The 25398-nt window shown below is 39.1% G+C and overlaps 2 protein-coding genes across 3 annotated transcripts in view; one reads left to right on the top strand and one right to left on the bottom strand.

The window, feature by feature from the left end:
* Positions 1–25398, bottom strand: part of pvalb7 (parvalbumin 7) — a 46531-nt gene that overhangs the window by 8910 nt on the left and 12223 nt on the right. The gene's annotated exons all lie outside the window — the stretch shown is intronic.
* The window catches only part of ncf4 (neutrophil cytosolic factor 4), a 39454-nt gene continuing 22685 nt past the window's right edge, over positions 8630–25398 (top strand). The window contains exons 1-5 of the mRNA XM_059333030.1: positions 8630–8915; positions 9511–9595; positions 9706–9865; positions 21875–21945; positions 22694–22821. Of these exons, the coding sequence (XP_059189013.1) occupies positions 8884–8915; positions 9511–9595; positions 9706–9865; positions 21875–21945; positions 22694–22821 (476 nt within the window). The 5' untranslated portion in view covers positions 8630–8883. The remainder of the gene's footprint in view (positions 8916–9510; positions 9596–9705; positions 9866–21874; positions 21946–22693; positions 22822–25398) is intronic.

Here is a 25398-nt window from a genome sequence, read left to right as displayed (position 1 = left end):
GTTTGCATGTTGTCAGTGTGGATTCTCTCCAGGTCCTCCAGCTTCCCCCCACAGTCCAAAAACATGCATCTAGGTTTGGTTGGTGACTCTAAGTTGTCCTTAGGTGTGAATGAGAGCATTATTTTCTGTCTCTTTATGTCAGCCCTGCGATAGTCTGTCCAGGGGGGCGCGGCATCTTCGCTGCCTTACTTAAAGTTTGATCGAGGTTGATATCAGTTTTGTCTCTGTGTGTTCAGAAGACAGGAGGTGTGCGGAGGCAGAGGCCCCAGAAAAAGGTGGAATGCAACTCACAGGAACTCCAAAGTCCTCTACTGTACATGTTGTGTGTTTTGTAATCAGGGTTGGAACAAGTGATGTTTTTTTAAATGCTCTTTTTCCATAATTAATATGTAATGAGTAACTATTGAGTAGTTTTGGACATCAAAGAGTTTGTAATCCTCACTTTGCACTTAAATGTGTTGGTGACTTGGCCGCAGCCCCCCTCACAGCCCCATGAGTCCAGATTAGGTCCAACATGTACGGAAGAGTGGGAGAAGGAAGCCCAACTTTTTGCCAAATGTGCATGACTGCACTGCAGGCACTGGTTACAGTGGTATATTTAGTGCTAATAATACGGCTGGTGTGTGTGGGCGTGTGTGGGAGGGGGTGAGTTTTATAAGGAATGCACCAAGTTGTTGGGAGTTTGGCTTGCTGCACAGCCAAACTGTTACGTAACGAGACACCAGATCTTCCACATTTTCCTGGTAGATTCCAGTTAGTCACGCTGATTATTTGGTATGCACTATGTTTAGGGACAGTGGGTGACCATCATTATCTCTACTGTGAGAAAATTAGAACTTCACGTATTTAAAATTAAGCTGTGGTATTTATATGGCATAAAAAAATAATGAGACGTACACCCAAATTATCTGTCGCATTGGAGTCCAGCTCCTTATTACTCATACAAAATATAACTGTCTACTTTAGAGACCACAGTCTTTAAAGGCCCTGAAAATTCTCACATGGGTTTTTAGTTATTTTGATTATGCAGGATGTTACCAAACTCACTGCACCAGTAAGAATATTAAAGATGCATGTTGTTAAAAACCCTTAGCCCTCACCCAGTTGTGCTGTATCGTTGTTTTATAACCTACAGGTATTGATAATGTTCCTTAGCTCATACTTCAGTGACACAACTGTACAGAACGCCACAGGAGTCAAAGAACAACTTTATGTCAAGTTTTTCTAACTTGACATAAAGTTAAGACATACACTCCTTGTCACAGGTGATAACAATCATTTGACATAAGCTTGTGTCTTTTATAAAAGACAAAATAATAAATTACAAAAAGTAGTTTTTGTTGCAGTGGATATCAGATTTTGGATAAATACTGTACTTTGTCGTTGTACCACCAGTAATATAGTAACAGAGTGACATTATGCTCTGACATGATTTATATTAGCCCGATGCTCAGCCTCACCTCTTCCTCTTTCCTCTTCCCTTCTGATGTCTCTACAGAAACCAGCTGTCAGCATGGTAAACACAAGCCATGTGTCTGTTGGGACTTCCTCTCACTCTCACTTCTTCTGTTTCTCTGTGTGTGTTTTGTTACCTATTTGTCTTTCATCTTAATGGCTTATTGTATGTCATCAGCAGTCATTTAACAGCGTACTACTGTTTCATTGTTATATTTCAAGGTTAGCATGCAATAAAGTATATACAAACACAGTTACAGCACACATAGACCTTTATCACATGTATAAACATTCACAATCCGCAAATTGTTTTTTTTGCTTTTGCACACACACACACACACACACACACACACACAAGCACAACAGACTCCAGCAGCTGGCCTGACCTTGAAGATAAATACATCTTTAAAAAATGTTTCTGCAATTCATTGCTGGCAATAGTCTGTTATACGAGCAGCATTTCAAAGGATCCATCTCAGGCTGCATGAGAATAGATATCGAGTCAATATGAGCTACATACACACACACACACAGACACACAGACACACACACACACACACACACACACACACACACACACACACTATGCATCACATAACGTTGCATTGTGCTAGTATCAGTCTCTTTTCGTGCTCACACAATCACTTAGACTCTGTTTCTCAGACTTTAAACACAAGCAAATATTCACACCTACACAGTTTTTCCTCATACACACTCCTACATTCTCTTTTTTAGTAGTTGACTATGCTTTTTTGCACACTAATAAGCTGAGCATAAACTGAACAAGTCACGACTGAAACTTTTTCGTAAAACGTGCCTCGCAGTAAAAACAATAAGTTAGAAACAGTTGAGGATCACAGTGAATGTAACAGAGGGAAAACGCCTTTAGCACACCTTGTTTGATTTACTGCAGCATGTAACTGCTGCAATCTTTTTTTCTTTCAGCTTCATCCATGTGTTTGTGTAGCCACTGTTGCAGCAATTCAGGCGTTGTAATTACAAAGCAAACAACTGGCTGTGTTGGATTTTCTGTCTGACATCACAGAAAGAGCTCAGATGAATCAAGATGGATTCAAAATTACAAGCACAGTCAGTGATTTATATTTTATCTCAAGCATTTACAAAAATGTCTTAGAATAGACAATAAGCCATGTATGTTGTCTCTCTCCCTCTCGCAAATACTTTGCTGACATCTAGTGTTATAAACTTTTATCACCTCAGATTTTATTTCCCCACAGGTTAATTTCAGCTATTACCAGCCCTCGTCTCTACTTACTTATGATTGGCAAGTTCAAAAGAAGGGTTAACACGGTGTTCTGAAGTGTTTGTGTAAGGGTGTGTGTGTGTGTGTGTCTGTGTAAGTGGTAGTTGATTTGGTGAGTGTGTACTTTTGCTTCAGATGAGATAAGAAGTGAGAGAAGAAAGGAAAATTTTGAGCGAGCGCTGCAAAGTCTCAGTTTGTCTCCAGGAACATAGTTTAAGGGATTTTGAGCCCATCAATATATTTTCCTGTCAGAAAGCTGATAACAAGCTTTATTTAGCTGAAGCTCAGAAAAAGTATGCATCCATTTATTATGAATTAATGCAGCCATATGGAAAAAAATGTTAGTTTGACACCTTAAATGGCCAGTCTGTGGCCTAGAGGTTAGAGAATCTGGCTTGTGAGGATCCCCGGTTCCAGTCCCAGGATTGACTCATCGATGACTGAAGTGTCCTTGAGCAAGGCACCTAACCCCTTAACTTCTCCGCAGAAATGTGCTGCCCACTGCTCCTAAGCATGGTGTGTTCACTGGTGTCTAAAAACAAGGATGGCTTGAATGCAGTTTGAATCTACCCATTGTGGGACTAATAAGGGAATCTTAATCTTAATCTTAAATAATCTAATGAAGAACCAAAAAGTCTTCCAACCCATAAGCATTTACAGAATGAGTGATACTATTGGTGGCAGCAGGTCAATGTGTCCTCATACCTCAATGTGACAGTTGCTGTTTTAAACACATCGTTAACATTGCTTGGTTCTGGGTAAGGCAACAAAACTGCTTAAGGTCAGAGAGAAAAAGTACATAAGGTTAAAAGTAAATTAACTGGATGTAGCTATGTATACAGATGGCCTAACAGCCAGAAGTAAGGTAGTTATGTATGTGACGTAAAGCGCTTGGCACTTAGGTCAAGTTATGTAACTTAAATGAACAACATTTTATTGGTTGCACACAGAATACGAACAAGTCTTCTCCGCGATGGTCCTGTTTTTTTTTACTCATTCACCATCCCCTATCGTCACTTGTGACTTTGCATTTACACTTCGTAATGAAGAACTTCTGTCTTGGCCTCCTTCATAATTACTACGGCGACTAGACGGCACCACTAAATAGAAACATATAGGCCATTTTAAGCAGTGTTTTTAGGGGAGGGAGGACAGTCCCAAAGAACATCTGAGACAGTAGTAATGCTGATGAACCACATATCTGAGTTGGTGAAAACCAAAACAAAGCAAAAAGGAGAGTCAATAATGGATTTAAGATCATTAGGTTGCTTGACTTAAAATGCATGCTAATGTTGCTCTGTATTTAGTTGATGTGCAAAAAGGGATTTTTTTTATCACTATAACATCTATTTAAGGTAATGATATGGTAATTATTGCAAATGGCTACATTTAGAAAGCGCTTTTATCCAAAGTGCTTTATGATTTTGCCTTTCATTCAGCCACATTTATCCAAACATCAGTTGCAGCAACTAAATGCAAGGTGTTGGACTAACCTTTGGGAACAAATCAGGATTCAGTGTCTTGTCCAAGATCACTCTGATACGAGCCCCAGAAGAGCCAGTAATCAAACTGCCAATCTTGTGATTAGTGGACAATCCTCTCTACCCCTTAACGCCAGTGTTGTGTTTGCAGCTTGTCAATGGAGTTTCAATATTGTCAGCACGATCTGCTTCTAGTGGCTGTTGTCTGCATGTACTCAATGTAACTGAGCTACATGGAGAGGAAAAGAGTGAGTGACCTGCTCTTTATACACTGCCATCTCCTTTGTATGCTTCAGGCCTCAGATGATAACCAATGTTTAGTGGTTATCTTCAAGACTGAATTCACAAATGACCTCATCAAGCTAAAGCAGAAGATGAACCTCTTAAAGCTTAAAGCACAGTACAGGAACAACTACAAGTGCAGCAAATAATTACAGATTAAAGGTCCTGCAGTGTCCATAGCACAGACAGGAGAGATGTTAAAATACTGTTAACTTTGCATTCCTCAGTGTAAATATATAATGTAAAGTCCTCAATCACTGTTTTTAAGTAGTTTGTTTTGCACTAAATTTGCCATTTTGTGTAATGCTAAATCTCTACTGGCAATACATCTCATTTAAGTCCATATTCATAATCAAAGCTTTGTTGCAAATTGTGACATTTCATCCAATGCAGCAATACAACTTAGTAGTGATGCAGAGCTGATAGATTTTATTGTTATGGTTATGGTATTGACATCAACCTGCCAAAGGGACTAAAGATGGAAATTAGCTGTTGGCTATAATCTTGCATATTTACATGTATATGTTCATTAATATGTATTGTCCCTGTTTTAAATAAATAAAGTCAAACTCATACTCAAGCTACAAGTAACTTCTTTCTTTGAAAAAAAGGGGGAAAAATATGCATGCATGCATGTTTTTCTGTTGTTGCATTGATTATTAAAAAATTATTAACCATTTGCTTCTGTTCTCCTTGGCTTTTTACTAAGACGAGGCTGTATGACACATAGATGTGGGCTTGAATATAAAAAAACATAAACAAAATCTGTGGAAAACGTTTGAAACTTTCTGGGGTCAGTGCCAGTCCCATCTCAAGTCAAAGCAGTATAAAATCACACTACGTAATGCCAAGTAACTGTCAGTGTACAGCACAGAGTGCACGTCAGTCTTCTCACAGATGTAAAGAGATGCAGTCTGTCACAGTCACACGCTCCCGGCATAAATATTGAAGTTTGAAGTTGACTTTTTCTCCTGGCTCTTCTACCATTTGTCTCTCTCATCTTTCTAAATGTTCCACTGTGACAACACTTAAGTAATAAATGACTTGCTGTTGCTTGGGGAGGTGTAAACTTTTAGTTTAACTCTATGCTGCTACAGCTAACTTATATAGTGCAACCTGATGTTTTTACAAAGTTATAGCATAACTCCTACACCACATTCACATTTTTTAATGAGCTTTTACTTTACAATAGTTTTAACATTACAATTGAGGGTTTAGTTTGACTTTTATATATTCAGTTTTTAGTTTTACAGTAGTTTTCGTTTGTTTTTGTATCGATAAAGATAGGCATTATGTCTATAAGAAGTATTTTGGTACATACATGTTTGGCTGTAATTTCTAATATTTAATCTTTGTGCTACTTTAGTATTGATTATATTCTTTGGTTCAGTATCACAATCATTTAAAGACATTCGTGCTGTCTCCTTTTTTCTGTTGTGATATTGCAAAAAAACTAAAATAAATTCACAATCACTTTTATTTGATCATTATTGGGGTTTTTTAACCATATGGTATGCTTTCAGTTTAGTTTTTTATTGAGTTTGATTTCCCTTTCAATATCTTTCACTCCTTAGTTTCATATAAGTTTAAGTTGTAGTTTACTGTAATTATACTGGTGTAAAGTTACACATAGCTGGTGCAGCCTGCTGGAGAACAACGTAGAATGTGAACAAACTAGTCTGCATTAGCAACTGGTGAACTTGGTCGAGTGTTTAACATTTATCCCTATTCAGACATTTTCTTCAGCTAAAGCTCTGAAAAAGGAGGGTTCAAGCTGCCTCTTCAAATTAGATTTTTATTTCTGTCTGTTTAATTTGATTTGTCTGTTCTGTGGACACATCATTTATCAATTACTGTATCTCATTAAATAAAAGGTCAGGTGCTGTTTACTTAATATTTATTCTGCTTGGCAATTATTTATGATAATACATAACCTTGATGGAAACATGTAATAATTTGACAGCAGACTCTGGAAAAGGGTTTGTTTTTTGTTTGTGTGACATAAATTAACAGTCCTCCATTGTGTGATAGAGTGTGGGAGGCTGGGAGAGGCTGCCAATAGCCAACAACCATCTTGCCTGTTCACAGTATTTACTCTAATCAGTCAAATTGAATGTGGGAGTTTTTCATTGATGTTTAAGATGGGGCATGTGGCACCGCTGGTGGGCAGGAGACTCTGGTGGAGACTTCTCTGGAAGTGTGACTGTGAACTCTCCGATACAGCAGCAGCTCTGTGAGAATAATCGGTGAAAGGCCACTTCCTGAGAAGTGCTTGGGGACTCCCAGGACATGATGTGACCCAAAGGCTTCTATATTTAAATCAGCTTTTCAAAACTCATTTACAGTCTGTGATTTTGGCCTCTACAATGAGGGGGAGATGCAGAACAGGTAAAAAATGAAACTAAATAACTTCTTTGTATCCATTATTTTGTCACTTCATATAACAGCCACTAAAGTGTTTGTAGCATATTGATAAACTAGAGGTGTTTATTATTATTATTAACTCCTGTAAGTCTGTTTTTGTTTATCATTATTTCCAGGTGAATGTGCACCACATTGCTGAGAGTAAAGCATGTTGAGTTTGATGTGCTATTACCAAAAGAATGATAAGAGAATAATAGAGACTGTGCTCCTGCAGAGAACATGGAACCTCCCTTACGTGTGAAAACACAAACGCATGCACTGAAAATTATTTCACGACACAATGAAGCCATATCATAGATGACAGGAGGGCGGGTTTAAGCATCTTTCTCTATAATGCCTTCTATATGGACACACCCATGGCCAATCCCAGTGAAATTGTGCATAACTGGCACATTGCCAGTTTGTGCCAGATGATTGTGGTTTTTTTTGCTACTAAATTTAGCACATAACATCCAGCAGTTTCCAACATGGCACATGCCACTCATTCGAAGTCATGGCTTGGGTGGCAAGAAAATGAAAAGCCAAGTGTACAGCAACAATGTGAACAATGCAGATGATAAACACATCTTTTTATTTATTTGAAAGGATATGCCGCACTTATGTGTCCAAAAATGATACTGCTCTGGATGATTAAGTATGATATTGCTGACTGATAGCTGCATAGGTTATATCCAAAATATATAACCGAAATGACACATAAAAAACTTTATTTTTCATTTAGTTCTTGCACCATATGCTTAATGGCAGAATGAGTAGGATTTGTCCGTTATGGTTTTTAAACACAACATTCAAACTCCCCATTTTCTCCTTCAGTGCTCGCTAAAATTGGTGAAAGCCAATCCCAGACTCCCTGTCGTTTTGCTGTTCGATGTGTGCTCCTGATCTTGCACCTGCTGGCCACATTATTAGAGTCCAGCCCTTACACCCTGCATGGCATGCAGTGGCTGGACGCTACACAGCCAGACCCCAAAGATTACGTCACAGACACAGAAAAATAGAAAGAAAATAGAAAACAGAGGCAGAGGGCACCATCTCTCCAGGTTCAGGAAAATCGTACTAATTGTGCGTTTAGGTTTCCAGATATCGACCTCTAACACAATAGGATTTATTTTCCTATTTCCTCAGTATATAGTTCTAATTAAATGCACCACTGGGACATACATTTATTAAATTCAAGTTGCTTTGACGTGTTTCAAATGTTATCTTTAAGTATTTTGGGCATTTCTTTTTTTGCTCTGGCTGGAGTTGGATATTTCAAAATTACTGAAATATTAGGTGTCTTGCTTTGTACAATATGCACAGTATACATATACTACTCCAGATAATGTACATTAACTTATAGCAGCCTATTTAATACACACACTGGCTGTCTTGCAGGAAGGATGAGACTGTGCCAACAAACTCTGCATGCACTGTGAACCAATTACAATCAAGCATTACTCAGCATTCAATAGACATATTCGTTATCATCTCATAGATCTACAATTTCTGTTCACCAAGTTATTCCAATTTATTTTGTTCTATGCAAATATCACAGGAGACATAAGTGAGAATGTTATTGTGTAATATCACATAATTTATCATTATCCTACCTTATTATTTGAATTCATCATCAGTCAGAACTGTTAACAGGTGCAGGTGCCACACTACCTGATGTTTCTTGAGATTTAACGTCATACCTACCGTCCCACGTGATACCTGCACCCTATGTAAAACACTTCCCCCGCCCCTTCTCTGTAATTTCGGCGCACCAAAGTTCGTTTGGACGTGTGGATTCACCATCTTCTCGTCTTTTTGGGGAACTTTCGCTTCCTGTTGCCTGTTTCCGCACACTTGTCACTGCAGACAGTTTCACACGCAGTCAGTCAGTCCGTGTGTGGGTCCGAAGTCTCCAACAAACACCTCAGTCAGAAGCGCTTCTGTCCGCACAGAAGTTAAACTTTCTCCGCTTGTCTGCGATCAAAACTGCGCATCATCATGTCGCTGCCGCAGCAGTTACGAGACGAGAGGTGAGTGTGATAGCGCAGCTTTGGCACTTAGAAGTGACATTGAATGAGCAAGAAAATGTCAATAAAACGATGCCTGCTAGATGTGATATCACAACATGATATCAAGTTGCTATTAAGTGACGTCAGTTCACGTTTTCTTTGATCATATACAGTGATAGCAGGGTAATGAAACCAAACGCTGTTTGCAGAAGTTTTGTGGCTGTGCGTTTTATTCTTCAAAAATAAAATGTCAAAGAAATATGTTGTTCCTGCATAAATATATCAAGTTTTATTGCTACTGTTGGATCATGTACAAAAAATATATTCAACAGATCAGAATGTCTAAAAGTTGTTTAAAAAAGTAAAAAATGAAAATTCCTGACCACAGATGGATTATAGACCCATATCTCTTGAGCTGTTTAAGATTTTTTTAACTTTTATTTTATTTTACAGAGGCCTATTTACACTTCTGAATACCAATGTGTAAAATATGATGATGCAAAAATGTTTAAATAAATTAAAAAATGTACTTTCCTGCAGCAGTACTTTAATGAAATTTACAGGTCTATGGGGTTTAATTGTCTAAGCTGTTCTAATCAGATTATTTCTTTTACAGTGACTTCGATCAGCTGCCTCACAACATCCCTATCAGCGCTACGATTGCTGATATCGAGGAGAAGAAAGGCTTCATTGACTACTTTGTAAGTCTAAATAATTGGCACAAACTTTTAACTGAGCCTTGATAAGAAAATATAACGGGTGCATATTCATTTATGTCTTCCATTCCTGTCTCTGTCTCTCTCTCGGCCAGATGTTTGTGGTTGAGGTGAAAACTAAAGGAGGGAGCAAGTATTTCATCTACAGGAGGTACAGAGAGTTTTTCAACCTCCACCAGATCCTCGAGTCCAGATACTCTCCTGAAAACCCAGAGAGACCTGGTCCCAACACCTGCAAACTGCCTACTCTGCCAGGTGAGTGTGTGTGTGTGTGTGTGTGTGTGTGTGTGTGTGTTGGCAGCACTGATAAGCGGGCTCAGATTTCACATTGTTCAAATACATGTCTGTCAGGGGCCCTCAGCTAGACAGACAAATTATCATGCCCTGTGGTATTGTTAAGTTTCATTCCTGGCAAGATGAATTGTGCCTTGGGCTCCCGTGCCAGACAGTGTCCACAGAAAAGGCATCACAGGCTAAAAAAAGAAGCTACTAAATGCATTTCTGAGAAACATTTTAATACGTCCAGACAGCAGACCAAGGACCAAAATACAGCACCTGGTTCTGACTACTCCAAGTTTAACTTTTTGTGTTGAGTTCAATCTGTGTAAGATAACAGCTAAACATAAAATGTTAAGCATCAGTGTGTGATCCTGATAAAATATTAACCCACAGTAAATATTGACAGCCATTATAAAGGCTTCCTCATGCAGAGAGCAGCTCCTGATTCATTTCAATGACTTACGGTTCCAAAGAAACCCTATGAACTGGTCTGGCAAATGAGTTGAAACCGGCTCAAATTCTGCTGCAACACAATGTGATGTCATCTCTCTGTGTTGGCCAATCAGTTACATGCAAGCACACCTTCCTGCTAGATTACCTTGAGTGGTGTAATATTACACAGCTATGTAGTGTTTAAGCACTTGATAGGATCGAGTAGTCAAACTTTCTGTTCTTATAATATTTAATATCTTTTCACATGTTTTGCAACCTGCAACATGACCCCCACCAATGCATTTTTCTGTACCTTCCATCTCGGCATACCAGCTAATTTCACTTAACCAACTATTCTTTCAATGATTGAAAATTAAAACATTCATTCATCAATTCAATCTTTTATTAGTGTATGACAGGATCAGCAAACAGTGCAGAATGTTCCCATAAAGTCTATACATGTGGTTATTTGACTGACAGTTGGTCTTGATGCAACAGTAAAGTGTGCTTGTAACACTACAACAAATCCTTTTTGTGTAAATTTTACTAATATTTTTCACGGATGATGCATGTTGCATCATTTAGTGATGGTAATCATGGCCTATTCCTTTCATTATTAATTAATTAATTTTTAGGGAATGGGGCTTACCTGTTTATCTGCAAACTTACTGGGATAATGATCGATCAGATGGATCAGACTTTCTGGATTCACTGGATTCAAACTTTGACATCCCATCCAGTGTAATTTATAATTATAATTTACATGTGTAGATTAGGGGGGTTAAACTACGACCTGCGCCTCTTCTGTGTGGAGTTTGCATGTCCCCCCCGTGTCAGCTTGGGTTCTCTCAAGCTTCTCACAGTCCAAAAACATGCAGCTTAGTTTTAATTGGTGACTCTAAATTGTCCATAGGTTTGAGTGAGAGCATGAATGGTTGTCTGTCTCTATGTGTCAGCCCTGTGATAGTCTGGCAACCCGTCCAGGGTGTACCCCGCCTCTCACCCAATGTCAGCTGGGATAGGTTCCAGCCGCCCTCGACCCGAGTTCGGATAAGCGGTTAAGGATAAAGAATGAATGAATGTGTGGATTTGGCTTACCAGCACTATGTCTAATGTCAGTGATCTGCATTGTAAACATCACACAAGATGACACTGTATCGCTTTCACTTGGTCAGGGAATTTATCCTCGGTATGAAATGTGTTATGTAAATAGAGTTTCCTCTTGTGACTGGCTGGTTCTCACTGTTCTCGTAAAGTGTAGTGTATTTGTAGCAGACAGGAAAATATGGGCACAAAGATAAAAAGAACAACTCTCATTAAGTACAACTTCTGTTCACTTCACTCAAGAGAACTGGATCGTTTGTGAATCTAACATTACTAGCAGCGGCATAAAAATGCACAAACACCACATTCATCTTGTCCTCTCTGATCAAAACTGACCCGGTTTTGTTGGATTGTTTTTAAAGCAGAAAAGCAGAAATAAAATGTGTGTTACCCACTCATAGCCAACTTAAATCCAACTCATTACCACCAATTTTAAACATATTTTTTAAATGTATCCTTGATATTTTGTGGCAGTTAGATGAAAGACACCAACATGTCTCATATACAAACATTTCAAACTGGGGCAAATTTAACCCGAGGACAACAGGAAGGTTAACGTATTACCATAACTGCATTTTCAATCATTTCCTTCTTACTTAGTGTAATTTCCAGTTTCACAGTGATGCAGTGATTTTGCTGTGTCAGGGCTTTGCTGCTGACAGAATGCAAAGGGAAGAGTGTTTTTCACTGCATCCTTTCTGCCTTGTCACTCTGTAACCTTCACCTTCAAATGCACACTCACTCTGCTCTGCTTCATGCATATGGAGGGAAGGAGAGCGTGTTTATGGTGACAGCTGGCTGAGTTTTCACTCTGCAGCTGGAGGAACTGAAACCCATCTGATCATTTAAAAAATAAACTGCAACATGTGTTAGACGTAGATTTGTCATGTCTGATGTCATTAGACATATTTACACCGTTCACACTTCTTGTTTTGTCCCAAAGTGGACTGAGGCATGATTGGATTTGCTTGTTAGATTTACAAACACATTAGCTGAAGATGAAATTAAGAAAGAATAGTGAAGAAGAATAATTACTGTTGTGGCCCTTTAGAGATTTGATTACGATTTAGTCCCAGTTTTATGTGAACTTATTTTTCCTTGAATCCAATTTAATTCAAGCCACAAGGGTATAGCGTCAGCATATTTCATCCACATGTTGCAGCATAAAAATGTGAAGTTGAGCACTAAAAAAACACTGCATTGCAAGACTATTTCTCCAGTGAGAGATCTGGTGTTTTGGGTATTTCAAGGGTAACTCCTACTCAAAATATTTATTTAGTAGAATTAAAATTGTTTAGGCCTTTGATACTGGGTTTTGCCAAAACTAGTTAGATGGGATATTCATCTTAATGTTGATTAATTATGTAGCTTTTTGATCCATATACTGAAAGGAATAACATAATGTTGGACCTACAGTATGCTTAAAGAGGAGGAACAGATTTGTTGCATTCAAATTTAATAATTTTTTCACATCACGCACTCAATTTTCTCACATGGATAATTCAGCAATATGCAGACTTTTCATGCTGTTTAGAAAGGAGAGCAGTGTGCATTACAGAGTGGAGTACAGTTAGAAACAACCAGAATTTAATTGACTTTATTTTAGCTGAAAGAAGTACCAGGAACTACCATATCCACAACTTTTTCTCATTAACCAACCAATAACCAAAAAGAGAAGCAGGACCGTGCAGTGGAAATCCAAGATAATAGGGAGGAAAGTCCCAGACAGACAAAATGTTACTATCTTTACAAACTTCCTATTATTGAACTAAAATGACCTAATGTAACCTTTCCCTCCAAAAAAAGGTCTTGAAAACATTTTGGTATAAAACTCTTCTCTTTAGATATGCCTGGAGCAAAGTGTCATGTTGGCAGGCTAAATGTCAAAAACTCCACATTGCCACAAGGTCAGTTTAAGCCCTGACATCTGAAGACTGTAATAAGTAAGTATAATCATTCAGAAGAGAGCAGATGGATAGAGGGGCAGATGAATGCTGCAGGGCAACTACAGAGACAAACAGAAATGTTGAAGGTTAAGAGTTTGGTAGGGATAAAAGAGAGAGATTAATGCATGTGTTCGCTTTCAAGTTGGTTATCCTGGTTTGAGACGTGATGTGAAGAGACTGCAGAGAACCCAGACGTTATTTTTATGCAGAAACTTTCTTGAGTCTACTGCAGTTTTGGTAAAATATTTGCAATTTGGAGTTCACTCAGGTAGAAAACACACCAGCCACCCTGCAGCTAAAAGTTATGACTGCCTCGGCATCATTACCCAAACTCCTGCTTAAAGTTTAGAATATGCCTCCTAGGTCAGGGGTCGGTAACCTTTACTTGCAAAAGAGCCACTGTTGGTTGAAAAAATGGAAGAAATGGAGCCACAACCTTATTTTAACCTTTTCAATGAAGATAAAACAGCCTACTAAGTCTAAATTAGCCTACCGGCATTATTAATAGGTCATAATTAGCATTTATTAGTACGATTTAGTCAGAATGTAATGAGGACCAAAGGGCAAATGAGAGGCTGGACATAACAATAGGTCACAATATATTAGCATGAAAGCTTTGATGGCTGATTTTGGAAGCAGATTACACGTCTAACTTTTCTCATAATCTCTAGAAACGTCTACTACGGTGTACCTCTAATCATCATAATTTCTACCTGAGCACAGAAGACAAAAAGACACTGAATTTGCTCAATAGGCGTGTTTCCATTAGGGTAAAGAGTAGCCGCTGGGAAAGTTTCAGGCCACGCCCTCTCAAATTTTCGCTCACTCAGCGTGTCTCCATTATTTAAAAAAAAAAAAGGCCCCAGAGGGATTTATGAGACTCCAGAGGTGACGTATGGTATTCGATTGCCGCACAATCGCTTAGCAACAGTTTCGACCGTGACGTCACATACGTGATGGATTTAACACGGGTGACGCGCCAAACGTAAAGCGTTCTGTCCAGTCAGCAACCAGGCTTTTCTCAGGGGAGAAATATGGCCCTACTCTTTGACAGGGACAAAAAACGGGCGGTCAAATGGCCGATAGGGGCAGCTCACATTCAAATTAGGGCCGTTTTAGGTAGGTGGACCCGCCTCATTCAGGGTATTCGACTATAGTGGAAACACACCTTATATTAATGTAAATGGTGACAAGGAAACTCCAGGTAATTTTGGCACAGATTTTTTTGTTTTTGCTCTACGTCTTTTATAACTCCTCCCCCCAAAGGGAAACCACTGTATGAGCAATGAGTATGGATGATCTTACAGACTGGTTGCAGTGTTTTTATCAGCAGAGCAGCTGCCCAACATACTGCAGAGCAGCATGGGGCTAACTCCGGAGTGACTGATTTGTAAAACCTTCTGTTCACGGTCATAACTTTTTGCTTCTGATTCAACTCTCGGCCATTCTCTAATCACTCTGTCGAGCTACAGGGACTCCTAAAGATTTAACCATAAGGCAGTTTGTTGACAGATGTGCAGCTTTGACTCTGAAAAAGGTGATGTGAATGCTGAATACTAAAGCCCTCAGGAACAATAGTGTAGCATAAAGTTGTAGGATGAGTTGAGTTGCACAAGGAACGAGAAATATAGAGAAAAAAGAGACCCAACAGAGCACATTAACAAAAAGTCATTGGTCCATGCAAGTAAGCTAAGATTAAATGCTGTGAGGAAGCACCTGGAACGGCAGAAACAGAAACTTAAATTGAAAGAGTCAGACGGTGCAATAATGAGCCACAGACTGAAGAGTTTTGCTTAAAGCTCAAAGTCAGGCTGAGCAGACGGAGAGTCAAGTCATCAGCATACTTCATATGCTAAACACAGTAACAGTTAGTGTGTGTGGCATTGATGCAGAGGTGCATGCTTGTATCATAATAGTTCCTTAAGATACCATTTAGAATTGTTTTATTGTTTTCCTTTAAATCTGCAGACCATGTAATATTTTAAATTAACATAACATTTCATTATATTTTTCACTGTTTTTGCACACATTTCCAGGCCTCAGTCTCTGGCTGTGCTGCAGGGTGTCTGTGTTTGTCCTCTTGTCCTCTTCTGCTCTGTTGCCCCTGTTTTATTCTGCAGCTCATTGTTTTCCCATAAGTCTGTCTGTCTGGGAGCCGCCGTCAGTGTCCGTATTGATTATCTGAGGCTGGAAACCAACATCTGCACCAATAAAAGCCTGAGGGCTTTGAATGGGTGGCTCGTACATCGATTTAGATAGAGATGAGGACAAGATGAGGTGTGTGCGTGTGTGTAGGTGTGTGTGCGGAGATGTATAAATTACTTATCAGGTTGCATTGCTTTGCACTGTAATCACACTTAAGTTGCATGCAGATTTATTTCTGTTTAATTTAGCTATCACCTTTTGAACAGTGTTAAACTATTGAAAGATTATATTTGGTTTAATGTTCAGTGACACATTTATGCATGTGTTGTTACAGAATATAAGTGCATTAATTTGATTTACAATATTGACTTTACCACCACATCAGCCTCAGTCGCTTTATAGATACGGAAAAAAAGAAAGATTGCATTTTAGAGATACCCCATTAATATGATAACATTAGTAGGGGTATCATGAACAGTGGACAATAATTCTGATGTAGTATTCTAAAGTTACATTTTCAAAGTAACCTCATCTGTTTCATCTTCATGGTGCACCTGTGGCGTTGTCTCACTGCTGGAGCTCTGCCAGAACTGCATTCAATCCAAACCATTAAAACAAGACTTGTGCTGTTCTCTGATCTCTTTCTCGCTCCTCTCGGTCCTCCCCTAAGTGCCTCTTCCTTCCCTTGATGTTTACTGTGTGTGTTGAGTGCCAAACGGGGGTAAAGGTACAGATGATTCTTATTCTTGGCATTTGTTTTAACCTGCTTCGAGGAGCAGAGGAGTGGCGTTTGCCACATACCGTGTCTGTGTGTGCCAGAGAGTCTCTGCAGTTGTAGAAATACATTTCAAAGTCAAGGTCAAAATGAAATGACTTCTTAAGGCTTTAAGATATTTCCCATGCCATAATCTATCTTTAATAGTGAGTTTTTTTTGCTCCAGGCTTTGTCTGACAGGGTATCTACCACCTGCTCTCAGCACAGACTATATAAAACATGAGTGTAGTCCATGTGATGTCATAGGTTTCTGAAGAGCCATTGTGAAGCTCAGTGGATGTAAAAAGAGACATGGATACAGTGTTGAAGATGGGGCTCCATTAATTCCTATGAAAGTTGCTCAGTGGTTAATGAAGCCTGAAAAAGTTTTAAAAAACTTGAATGTGTGAAGTGTGTACCTGAATCTTCGATGGCACTTCTGCACATCTCCGATAGAGCCCTTGAGACTTCCGCTAGCCCAGTCAGCTACTTCCAATTTAGTGCTCCACTAACTTGAATGGGAATACAGATGTTTAATGGTGCAGCTCTTTTATACTTTCCAAATGTTACTGGACTGAATTAATCAAAAATCTGATCGTAAAAACGAGTCATTTAATGAGAATTATGGCGTTCAAAATATGTATCCGATGATCTACAAAGTCTCTCCCAATATAAGTATATGGGGAAAAAGCCTTTTTGGGCCTCATAGCATCTTCTGACGCACCTGGAAGTTGTATTTCCATTGCCTCGCCAATTTGAAAATTTGCTTAAATGCCCAGTGTGGTGGCCTCAGCAATCTCCATCTTGGCAGTGCTGGACTCCAGATTCAAAAAGTTGAGCATGGGTGAGCTGAGGCAGGCCGTATTGAGGCAACGTTTACACGAGGACGGTCTGAACAGAAGACGCAAAAGTGGCGTCGCGTCCTCACCTTTTATTCCTCGTTTAGACGAGGAAATCTGCCTGCATACGGTGACGCAAAAGTGCCACACATTTTCATCAGCTACTCCTTCCACAAAGTTATCCACCATCACTAGATCTCCCAGGTCTCGTTCACAGCCGTTTGGCTCGCCTCCGACGAATTGCTGCATCCAAAATGTGATAGAGGTAATTACAGATCCTTCTCTGTTCAGTAATGCTATCTCTACATATCCTGTACATTTGGTGGAAAGACTCCTGTAAGTTTATTAGAGCTGCCAGAGCAGCTTGGACGCATGGAAATAATCCCACATTTGTTTATTTTCCTGTACTGGAGCATGTATGTGACGTAAACACATACGTGACGTGAACAGATCTGAGCAGAGTTTTGCGTATTGGCAGTGTAGACGGACACGCTACGGCGGAGCGTATTTAACTTTTCCACTTAGGAAGGTGGTTTCAGATTTTTGCGTCTTTAAGCCCCAAAAACGCTGTCACCTTCTGAACGCACATTCCCGATAAAATATTTTGTCGTTTTTACCCGCGAGCGTCCTCGTGTAAACGGGGCCTCAGCCTAATTGCTGAATAACACCACCTGTGACAGCAGCCACCTGCCCACCCTTAAATATGTATTCAAGCCTTAGTTTAGTTCAAACAGGTGAATTATATAAGAAAAAGAATCCCCCCCCCCCCCCAGTGAAATTGTCATAGACATGTTAATTGTTGCTGTACAGTTGGGCATTTTAACATAGGGGTCTATGGGGATTTACTCAATTTTCAAGAGACTGCAGCTTTTGGCTCATTGGTTTGATTTCTTAGCCCCTGAAGGTTCAGATCTGCTCAGCCTTAACATGTGGCGAGGGGTTGTTGGGGCCATAACAAGATTGAAGGGAAAACCTGCAGACACTACTCAGGAATAAATAGCTCCTACCAACTGTGTAAAAAAACAACAATCCAGTATTGTTATTTGCATGCAGTTAATATTCTCCTAAAAAGATGCAATAATTGAACCTTAGTCAAGGATAAGGTAGTGAAGCGCATAGTGCACTAAAAGTGTTTTTTGTTTGTCAGGCTGTTATATTGTGTATTCTGTGATCTTTTTTCATAGATTATTCAACGTAAACCTCTATAGATAAACTGATTCCAGTCACATGTCTGATTTCTTTCTCTGATAGCAACAATAATGAAACACATGCCCAAGCACAAAAAGCATTTACTGAAAAATTTGTAACATAAATTCTTAATATACTTAAAGGCAATATCTCTCAATGTCACGTTCTATATTGGGAAAGTTCTACTTTTCTACAAACTCTGATTTAGCATCTGCCACTGAGGAGTCTGCTAGATAATATTAGATCTGATGGGTTTAATTGCAGTGCCACATCTCATCAGGATGGAAAGGGAATAAGAAAGACAGAGGGGAGAGAGGAGGGAGGCAGAGGGGAGGAAGGGTGATGGGTAGGAGCAGGAAAAAAATAATGGAAAAGGACGTAGGTCTGTTGAGTCAAATTGAAACTCTGCTCATCAATGGAAATTAATTACTGAAAAAATATCTTGAGCATGTTTTGTTCCGTCTCTCAGATTTTTTAAAAACTTTTTTTTAGTAGAATCCCTGTTTTAGTTGATTTTCTACAATATCCTCTTCAAAATTTTGTGCAATATATCACTCTGCAAGATAGAAATAAAACTCTAAATGTATCAGCTGTTCTATCAAAGGCAAACAAATTCTCCTCTACTATTATGCAACATTGATATTATGACACAAAAAAAAGGCATTCTGAAATAGATTCAAGGTCAGCAGAGACTTTTATTCAGCGAGACCCCAGCAGATGGTGAGAGGTGAGCAGATGAGTGAATGATTCATCAGTGAATGAGTAAATGAGTGAATCTGTGTCTGCGAGTGATGGAGTGAGTTATCGCGCTCAGGAGTGAATGAGATGAGAGAAATTGAGGGAGGAGAGAGGGCTGAATCTTGTGGCTGAGGGTCATTAAGACTGTGCTAAATTTGATTTAACAGCAGTGTTAGATGGCTCTGGATGAATTGTTGAGCGGCCTGATTTAGAGAATTAGGAGTCTGCGCTGTGCCTCATCCTTTTTGAATGGACTTGGTGTGATATTAGGGATGAAGGGTAATATGTCCACACTCTCAAGAAGAATGTGTTTTCTAAAGAGGCATTTGCCTAGTTTGGGATGGAATAAATGTTGAGTGTTCATACAATAAAAGTCATTGTTTGTTTATTTAACCCTCCTGTAATGCTCGTTTCTCAGAAACAGCAATAATGTTTTTGGGTCAATTTGACCCGGGGCATGTTTAATTATCCACAGTTCTTGGTTCAAGTTCTTGGTTCAATGAGCATAATTCACTAATTTTTCCAGAAAAAAAGCATGTTAAAACTTTTTTTATGTACATTGGAGAGACCTACATATTAAATACAATAGTTTTTACATGACATTGAGTTATTGAAAATTTTATTTTACATTTTAAATTTTTTTCTTTTATGGAGAGAGTTGATAAATTAACACGAGTCACCTCTTCTGTTCAGGGTCTGATTGACCATTGAACAGTATCCATATCATATAAACATGCAAATATGTGAAGTGAAGCATTTTAACTTTATATGTTGATTACACTTATTAGGCCAAGCAGAAGAAGTTTCATCCCGAAAAAATACTTTTAACTATTTTTTTTTTATTTTTAAACTTTGAAATGGGTCAGTTTGAATCGCAGCATAACAGGAGGATTAAGTTCGATTAAATGTGCTGTACACACTCCCTTACTCAAAGCATTTCTACAGCAGATTATTTTTAATAATTTATATTGTGCATTGCTTACATATGTGTTTGCTTGCTAGTTCTTCTTCACTGTCTTTATTAGTGTAATGTTAAGCTTTTTTGCACACTAGGGTTACCAAGAGTCCATCAGTGTAATATAACGTATACAGCAGTCCATGGCCTCGAGTTTAGGAATCAGACTTGTAACTGGAGTGTCCCAGGACTGACGGGTCAAGGACTGAGGTGCCCTTGAGCAAGGCACCTAACTCCCCACAATGTTCCCCGGTTACAAAAATGTGTGCTGCCCACCAAGGTTATTATAGTTAACGAAAACTAATGAAATAACAACAAACTAGAATTGAAAAAACGTACTAAAACTGTATCGTGAAAATGTCCTTTATTTTTGTCTTTGTCAACTTTTTTCATACATAAGCCGTTTTGGCTGATCTGAAATGTATTAATTTAGCTCCGACCAAACATCTGCTGGTTGGTGAACATGCAGGAACACATTGGTGAATGTGTTTATTGAGACAGGGATGTTACACCACTATGTGAGTAATTTGCCTTCAAAAAGTTCAGCACTCAAACCAACATTCAAAACACCATTTTGAGCAAATTTATTGTTAGCTTTTTGAATCTAGTACCAAACAAATACCCCATTACAAAAAACTAAAACTAATAAAAAATAAAATAAAATAAAACCAAGCATTTTCAAAAAAAGAAAAACTAGCAAATTCACTCTAAAAACAAATTAAAACAAACTGAATTTGAAAACAGAAATTCACAATGAAATTAAAACTAATGAAAAGTCCAAAACTATTGTAACCTTGCTGCCCACTGCTCCACTGCTAAGCATGGTGTTTTCACTAGTTTGTAAAGGACAGGTTAAATGCAGAGGATAAATTCCCTGCTGTTTGAGTGTGTGTGTGTGTGTGCGTGTGTGTGTGCAAAACTACTAAATCTTGCTAAAACTAAATCTTAATATTAATCTTATACCCGCATTCGCATCCCTGTGCTTGTGACTCTCCAGTATAGCTTTAAGGCTGTTCACACATTATGCAAATTTAACTTTGCCTTCCGTTCAATTCCATTCTATGTGGGGAAAAGGTGCGAATAAAACATTTGCATTTGCAACATTGGCAAAGAAAATTCACATCTTTGCATCTCATGGAGTTCAAAGGTGGTGAACTTTGACCAATCACCAAAGTTGCAGCCTCAATCAATAACAACCCCACTTGGCTGTCAAACTGACTACAACTCAACCCAACATCCTTCACTACCCACATATCATTGCATTGTATCCGCGGTCTAAATCTGCGGTGCAGAACTTTTGAGAGTAATTACACAAACACTGTCAACACGTGCAATATGACAAATGCCTGCAGATGAACTCACCACATTGCCCCTATAGGACCTTTCTTTTAAAGTCTCCCTGTGCAAACAATTCCAAACAGGCACATTTTCAGCAGGCACAAAGGTCGCCACAGACATCAAACGCCACAACTAAAGTATAGAAAAAAATACAGAGAGCTTTCTAGCAGCGAAAGGCTCAATCAGCATTGTGTGGACCTGTTTGGCAAGGGCTTGAATGTCCCACAGCAACTTTAAATTTCTTTCTGTGCAAACTGCCAAAAATAATATGCAGTCAGTGAAAGTGACTTAGAGCCTACAATAATCAGATTCAGTTTTATCACATTTCTGCTACACCATAACACGCTGAGCTCGCTGTAGAAAAGCGTATGTTTGCCTGGTGGGAAGTACACTATGTGTGATCTGCACATTCTGCATGAGCTTCCTCTATAAATACACAGCAGTTTACAGCATGTGTGGGAAACAATGTAGGCCTTGATTATACATCCGACCCTTGGTGATTTTTTTTTCTCACACTTTTTTTATTGTGAACATGTTTCTCTGTAGGAAAAGTCTTCATCGGCAACAAGAGGGAGATTGCAGAGAGCAGAATCCCTGAACTCAACACGTACATGAAGGTAATCACATTTAATTTTATGCACAGTGCACTCTTTTAGTTTGCACGAAGGAAAGAGTTGTTGGCATGCTTGGTATCTTGTGCAGCGCGCGGTGCAGAAGCCTACAACTTTGTGGGCTGAACGATGCTGTAGGTGGATAAGCACTCGGATATTTCAGCAGTAGTTTGCAGATGGAGCTCAACATGTAGGCGTTGCTGCTCTCTTCTCTTTGCTCTGCCCCGTGCCCACATCACGTCTGACTGACTGTAGTTGTGGGACTTTTGACATGTTTCAATGTTGCTCCATCGCTAAAAACACGATCAGGTTCTCTTTCTCCCACTCACTCACTTCTCTTTTCTGCTTTACTCTTTTTTTTTTTTTTCCCCGCAACCTACGTGGTTCTCACTTTGCCACACTCTCTCGCCTTCGCTCGCCTTGCACTTGTAATCTTTCTCGATTCATCTCCTCTCTTTTCATCCACTCCTTCCACCCTTCTCGCTCAAATCTCCCACCACCCTACCTCTCCTTCTCCTCTTCCATCAAACTCCCACTCTCCTGAGACCCCTCTTGTTTCTGCTGACCCCTCGAACCATCCGCTCTAATTTCCCTCTTTTTTCAATGGCCGCCTGTCTTCCCCATCTTCCACCTCAAACACTGGCTCATTATTTTTCTTCTGATCCATCTTCTCCATCCTGCCCTTCCTTTCTTGTTATCCAGCACTTTGACATCTCACTTGGCTCATTCTCCCGTTCTCTCTCCTCTCTCCCAGAGGTTGCTGGGTCTGCCAACATGGTTGTTGCTCGACGAGGCTCTCAGGATGTTTTTCTACCAGACGGACCTGGACAGCCAGCACCAACCACGAGCCCTCAGGCGTCTCCGCCCACCTACCCGCAAAGTGTAAGCCCCAGTGCACACAATGCTAACAAGCAGAAAGAGAGGGATGTTATTAATGCTAACAAGCTAGTGTAACTCCTTGAACAGCAAATATGAAGACATAATCTCCACTTCAGACAAGTATTCAGACAAAGAACCCCTTAATGTTGCACAGTAACAAAATATGCCAACCAACTATAACAGTTCTCACCACCAACTTTCCCAAAACAGTTGTAGGGCCTGTTAGAAAACTGTTTTTTATCAGAGCTTCAGTTCAGAAGATACTTCAATTATACAGAGTGTTTGAGGGTACAAAGGTGCCAGCCTTGGTAAATCAGGTTTAAAACTGAAGCACCTGCATTTAATGATGAAGGGGGTCAGTCTTTAGCACTTGAGAGCTTGTTTGTGCCCTAAATTGATTTGCATAAATTTCTTTGTGAATCATTTAGGCTCTCAGGAAAAGCAACTGAAACCCTTAAAATGTAACCATCTGTGAAATATATCAGCATATCGGTAACCAAGATGGAAAGGTGCCTCCTCTATCCCTTTAAAGTTAGCATAATTTATATCAATCTAGTGCCATTAATCATTTTAAGAGCAGTTTTCTTCCCTTCCAGTAATGAATAAAACTGAATGAATTAAATACTGTTTTTAGATTAAAGTAGTTTGAGCAGATGGGGTTCAGATCTTGTTTTAATGTGGAGATTTTACAGGTTTACAGTTTACAGTTAACTTGAGTATGTTATCATTTTAAGTTTTAGTGTCACATTTGAAATCTTGCTGATGTGTCTATAGTTTACTTGTGTGTGTAGCTGATGTTGAAGTATCAAAATAACACAGTTTACATAAGCGGCATTAATGTTAGTTGTAGGTGTTAGGATTGATCTAGTGTTATAAAAGATACATAGGTGTTTCTGAAACTTTGCTTGGACCCACTTATTGTTCAGTATTCATGGCAAGAAGAAAGGTTATGTTTGTGTGTTCAGTGCTTATACAAGAATTAACTTCCTCCAGAGCACGACATTATTTAGCATCTAGCCTACGCTCATATCCAAAGTGAAATGCATCTTGTCAGCATATCAGTGTCACGCTTGTATGATATCAGCATTCATGCCACGTTGAATCAGCTGTCCAGTGTTTCTGCTGCTGCAAAATGATAATTCAGAATGCTACAAAAAGTCATGAGTTGCACAACTCTGTCGAGCGGTCGTTCCCTCTTGAAGATGAGCTTCTGGAACGATGATGGGACATCAAATACTCGCAAAGTCATTAAAAAAACAAATAAACAACAGTGCTAGCATTTTGTTGTCATTTTGTTGACAGTTGTTATAACATCGTGAGTGAACGATACAAGCATTTAGCTTTGTGATGCATTTATTGGAGGTGTGAATCTGCAGAGGCCCCACGATACGATTTTATCCCGATACTTGAGTCACAATATGATATTATTGAGATTTTAAGCATTTTGCGATATGGTGAGTATAATTTCAAGAATTGAAAATAAGAGAAAATTCTAGTCTATTCATCTCACTTCAGTCTTTATTTCTCCACAATGAGAGTCAAACCCACAGACTGACCTACAAAGAACTGAACTGATATCAAACATGTATGGACGACAACAACTGCAGCATTTCCTCAAACTTTCCTCAACTTTAAGCTTCACTGCTCTGAATTTTTTTGAATGAAACATAAAAAAAGTTGAAATTTGCAGGGTTATTTCGACTACTTCCTGACAGGCTATCCTGAGGCACATGGTGCCTCTAGATTCCTTAGATCTTGTAGTTTCATATCTCTATATCTATATATTTCTAAAAGTGAAAAGGAAAAGGAAAAAAGGAAAACCGTGAAAATACTGCCGGCCTGCCAACGCTAAATATCTATACTTGGCAGCCATGAATCGATGTACTATGCAAACTTCCGCGATACTATGCTGTATCAATTTTTCCCCCACCTCTAGCATTAATGTTCACATTTATCTTGTTTGACTATCTGCTAAACGCTGAACAGTCCGCATACTGCAAACCCTGGTGAGTGAGGTGACCCATGTGCACGGTTTTTTTGTGTCATTATTTTATAAGAGGAAGAACATATATGCTTAAGCAGTCAGCTGCCAGCAAACAACACAGTTGTGCTGCTATGGAAAAAAGCATTAGCAGGTTTTGACGGGTGCCCTGTGCCTCTGTATGTCTTAGCTACTTTCTTTTGTCATGGGTGAATTGTTCTAACAACTTATCCTCCAAACAAACACATACATGAATATACTATCTTAATTAAAAAGCTTAGCTCATAAAAAGAAGGTTGGGATGGTTGAGAAAGCTGGTAGTGAAGAAGGAGCCACTGCTTGGTTTGAATGAAGCAGCTGCTTTAAAATGATTTATGTTTGGATACCATCAAACCACATGTTTGAGTACTGTACCATTGCAATTAATTGTTCTTTTCAAAAAGAATGTTCATTTCACAATCTTTTTCAAGTTCATTTACATGGAAACAAGGTGACAATGTGACATTGGGCTCTTACAGGGCTGCAGAGCAAGGGTCCTTCCTCATCTCACATTTGTGAAAACTTAGTTGATTAATGTAACATTTTCAGAGATCTATGAG

Source organism: Centropristis striata, chromosome 1 (genome assembly GCF_030273125.1).
Source record: "Centropristis striata isolate RG_2023a ecotype Rhode Island chromosome 1, C.striata_1.0, whole genome shotgun sequence".
Taxonomy (NCBI): domain Eukaryota; kingdom Metazoa; phylum Chordata; class Actinopteri; order Perciformes; family Serranidae; genus Centropristis; species Centropristis striata.
This window is presented reverse-complemented; position numbering and strand designations above follow the sequence as displayed.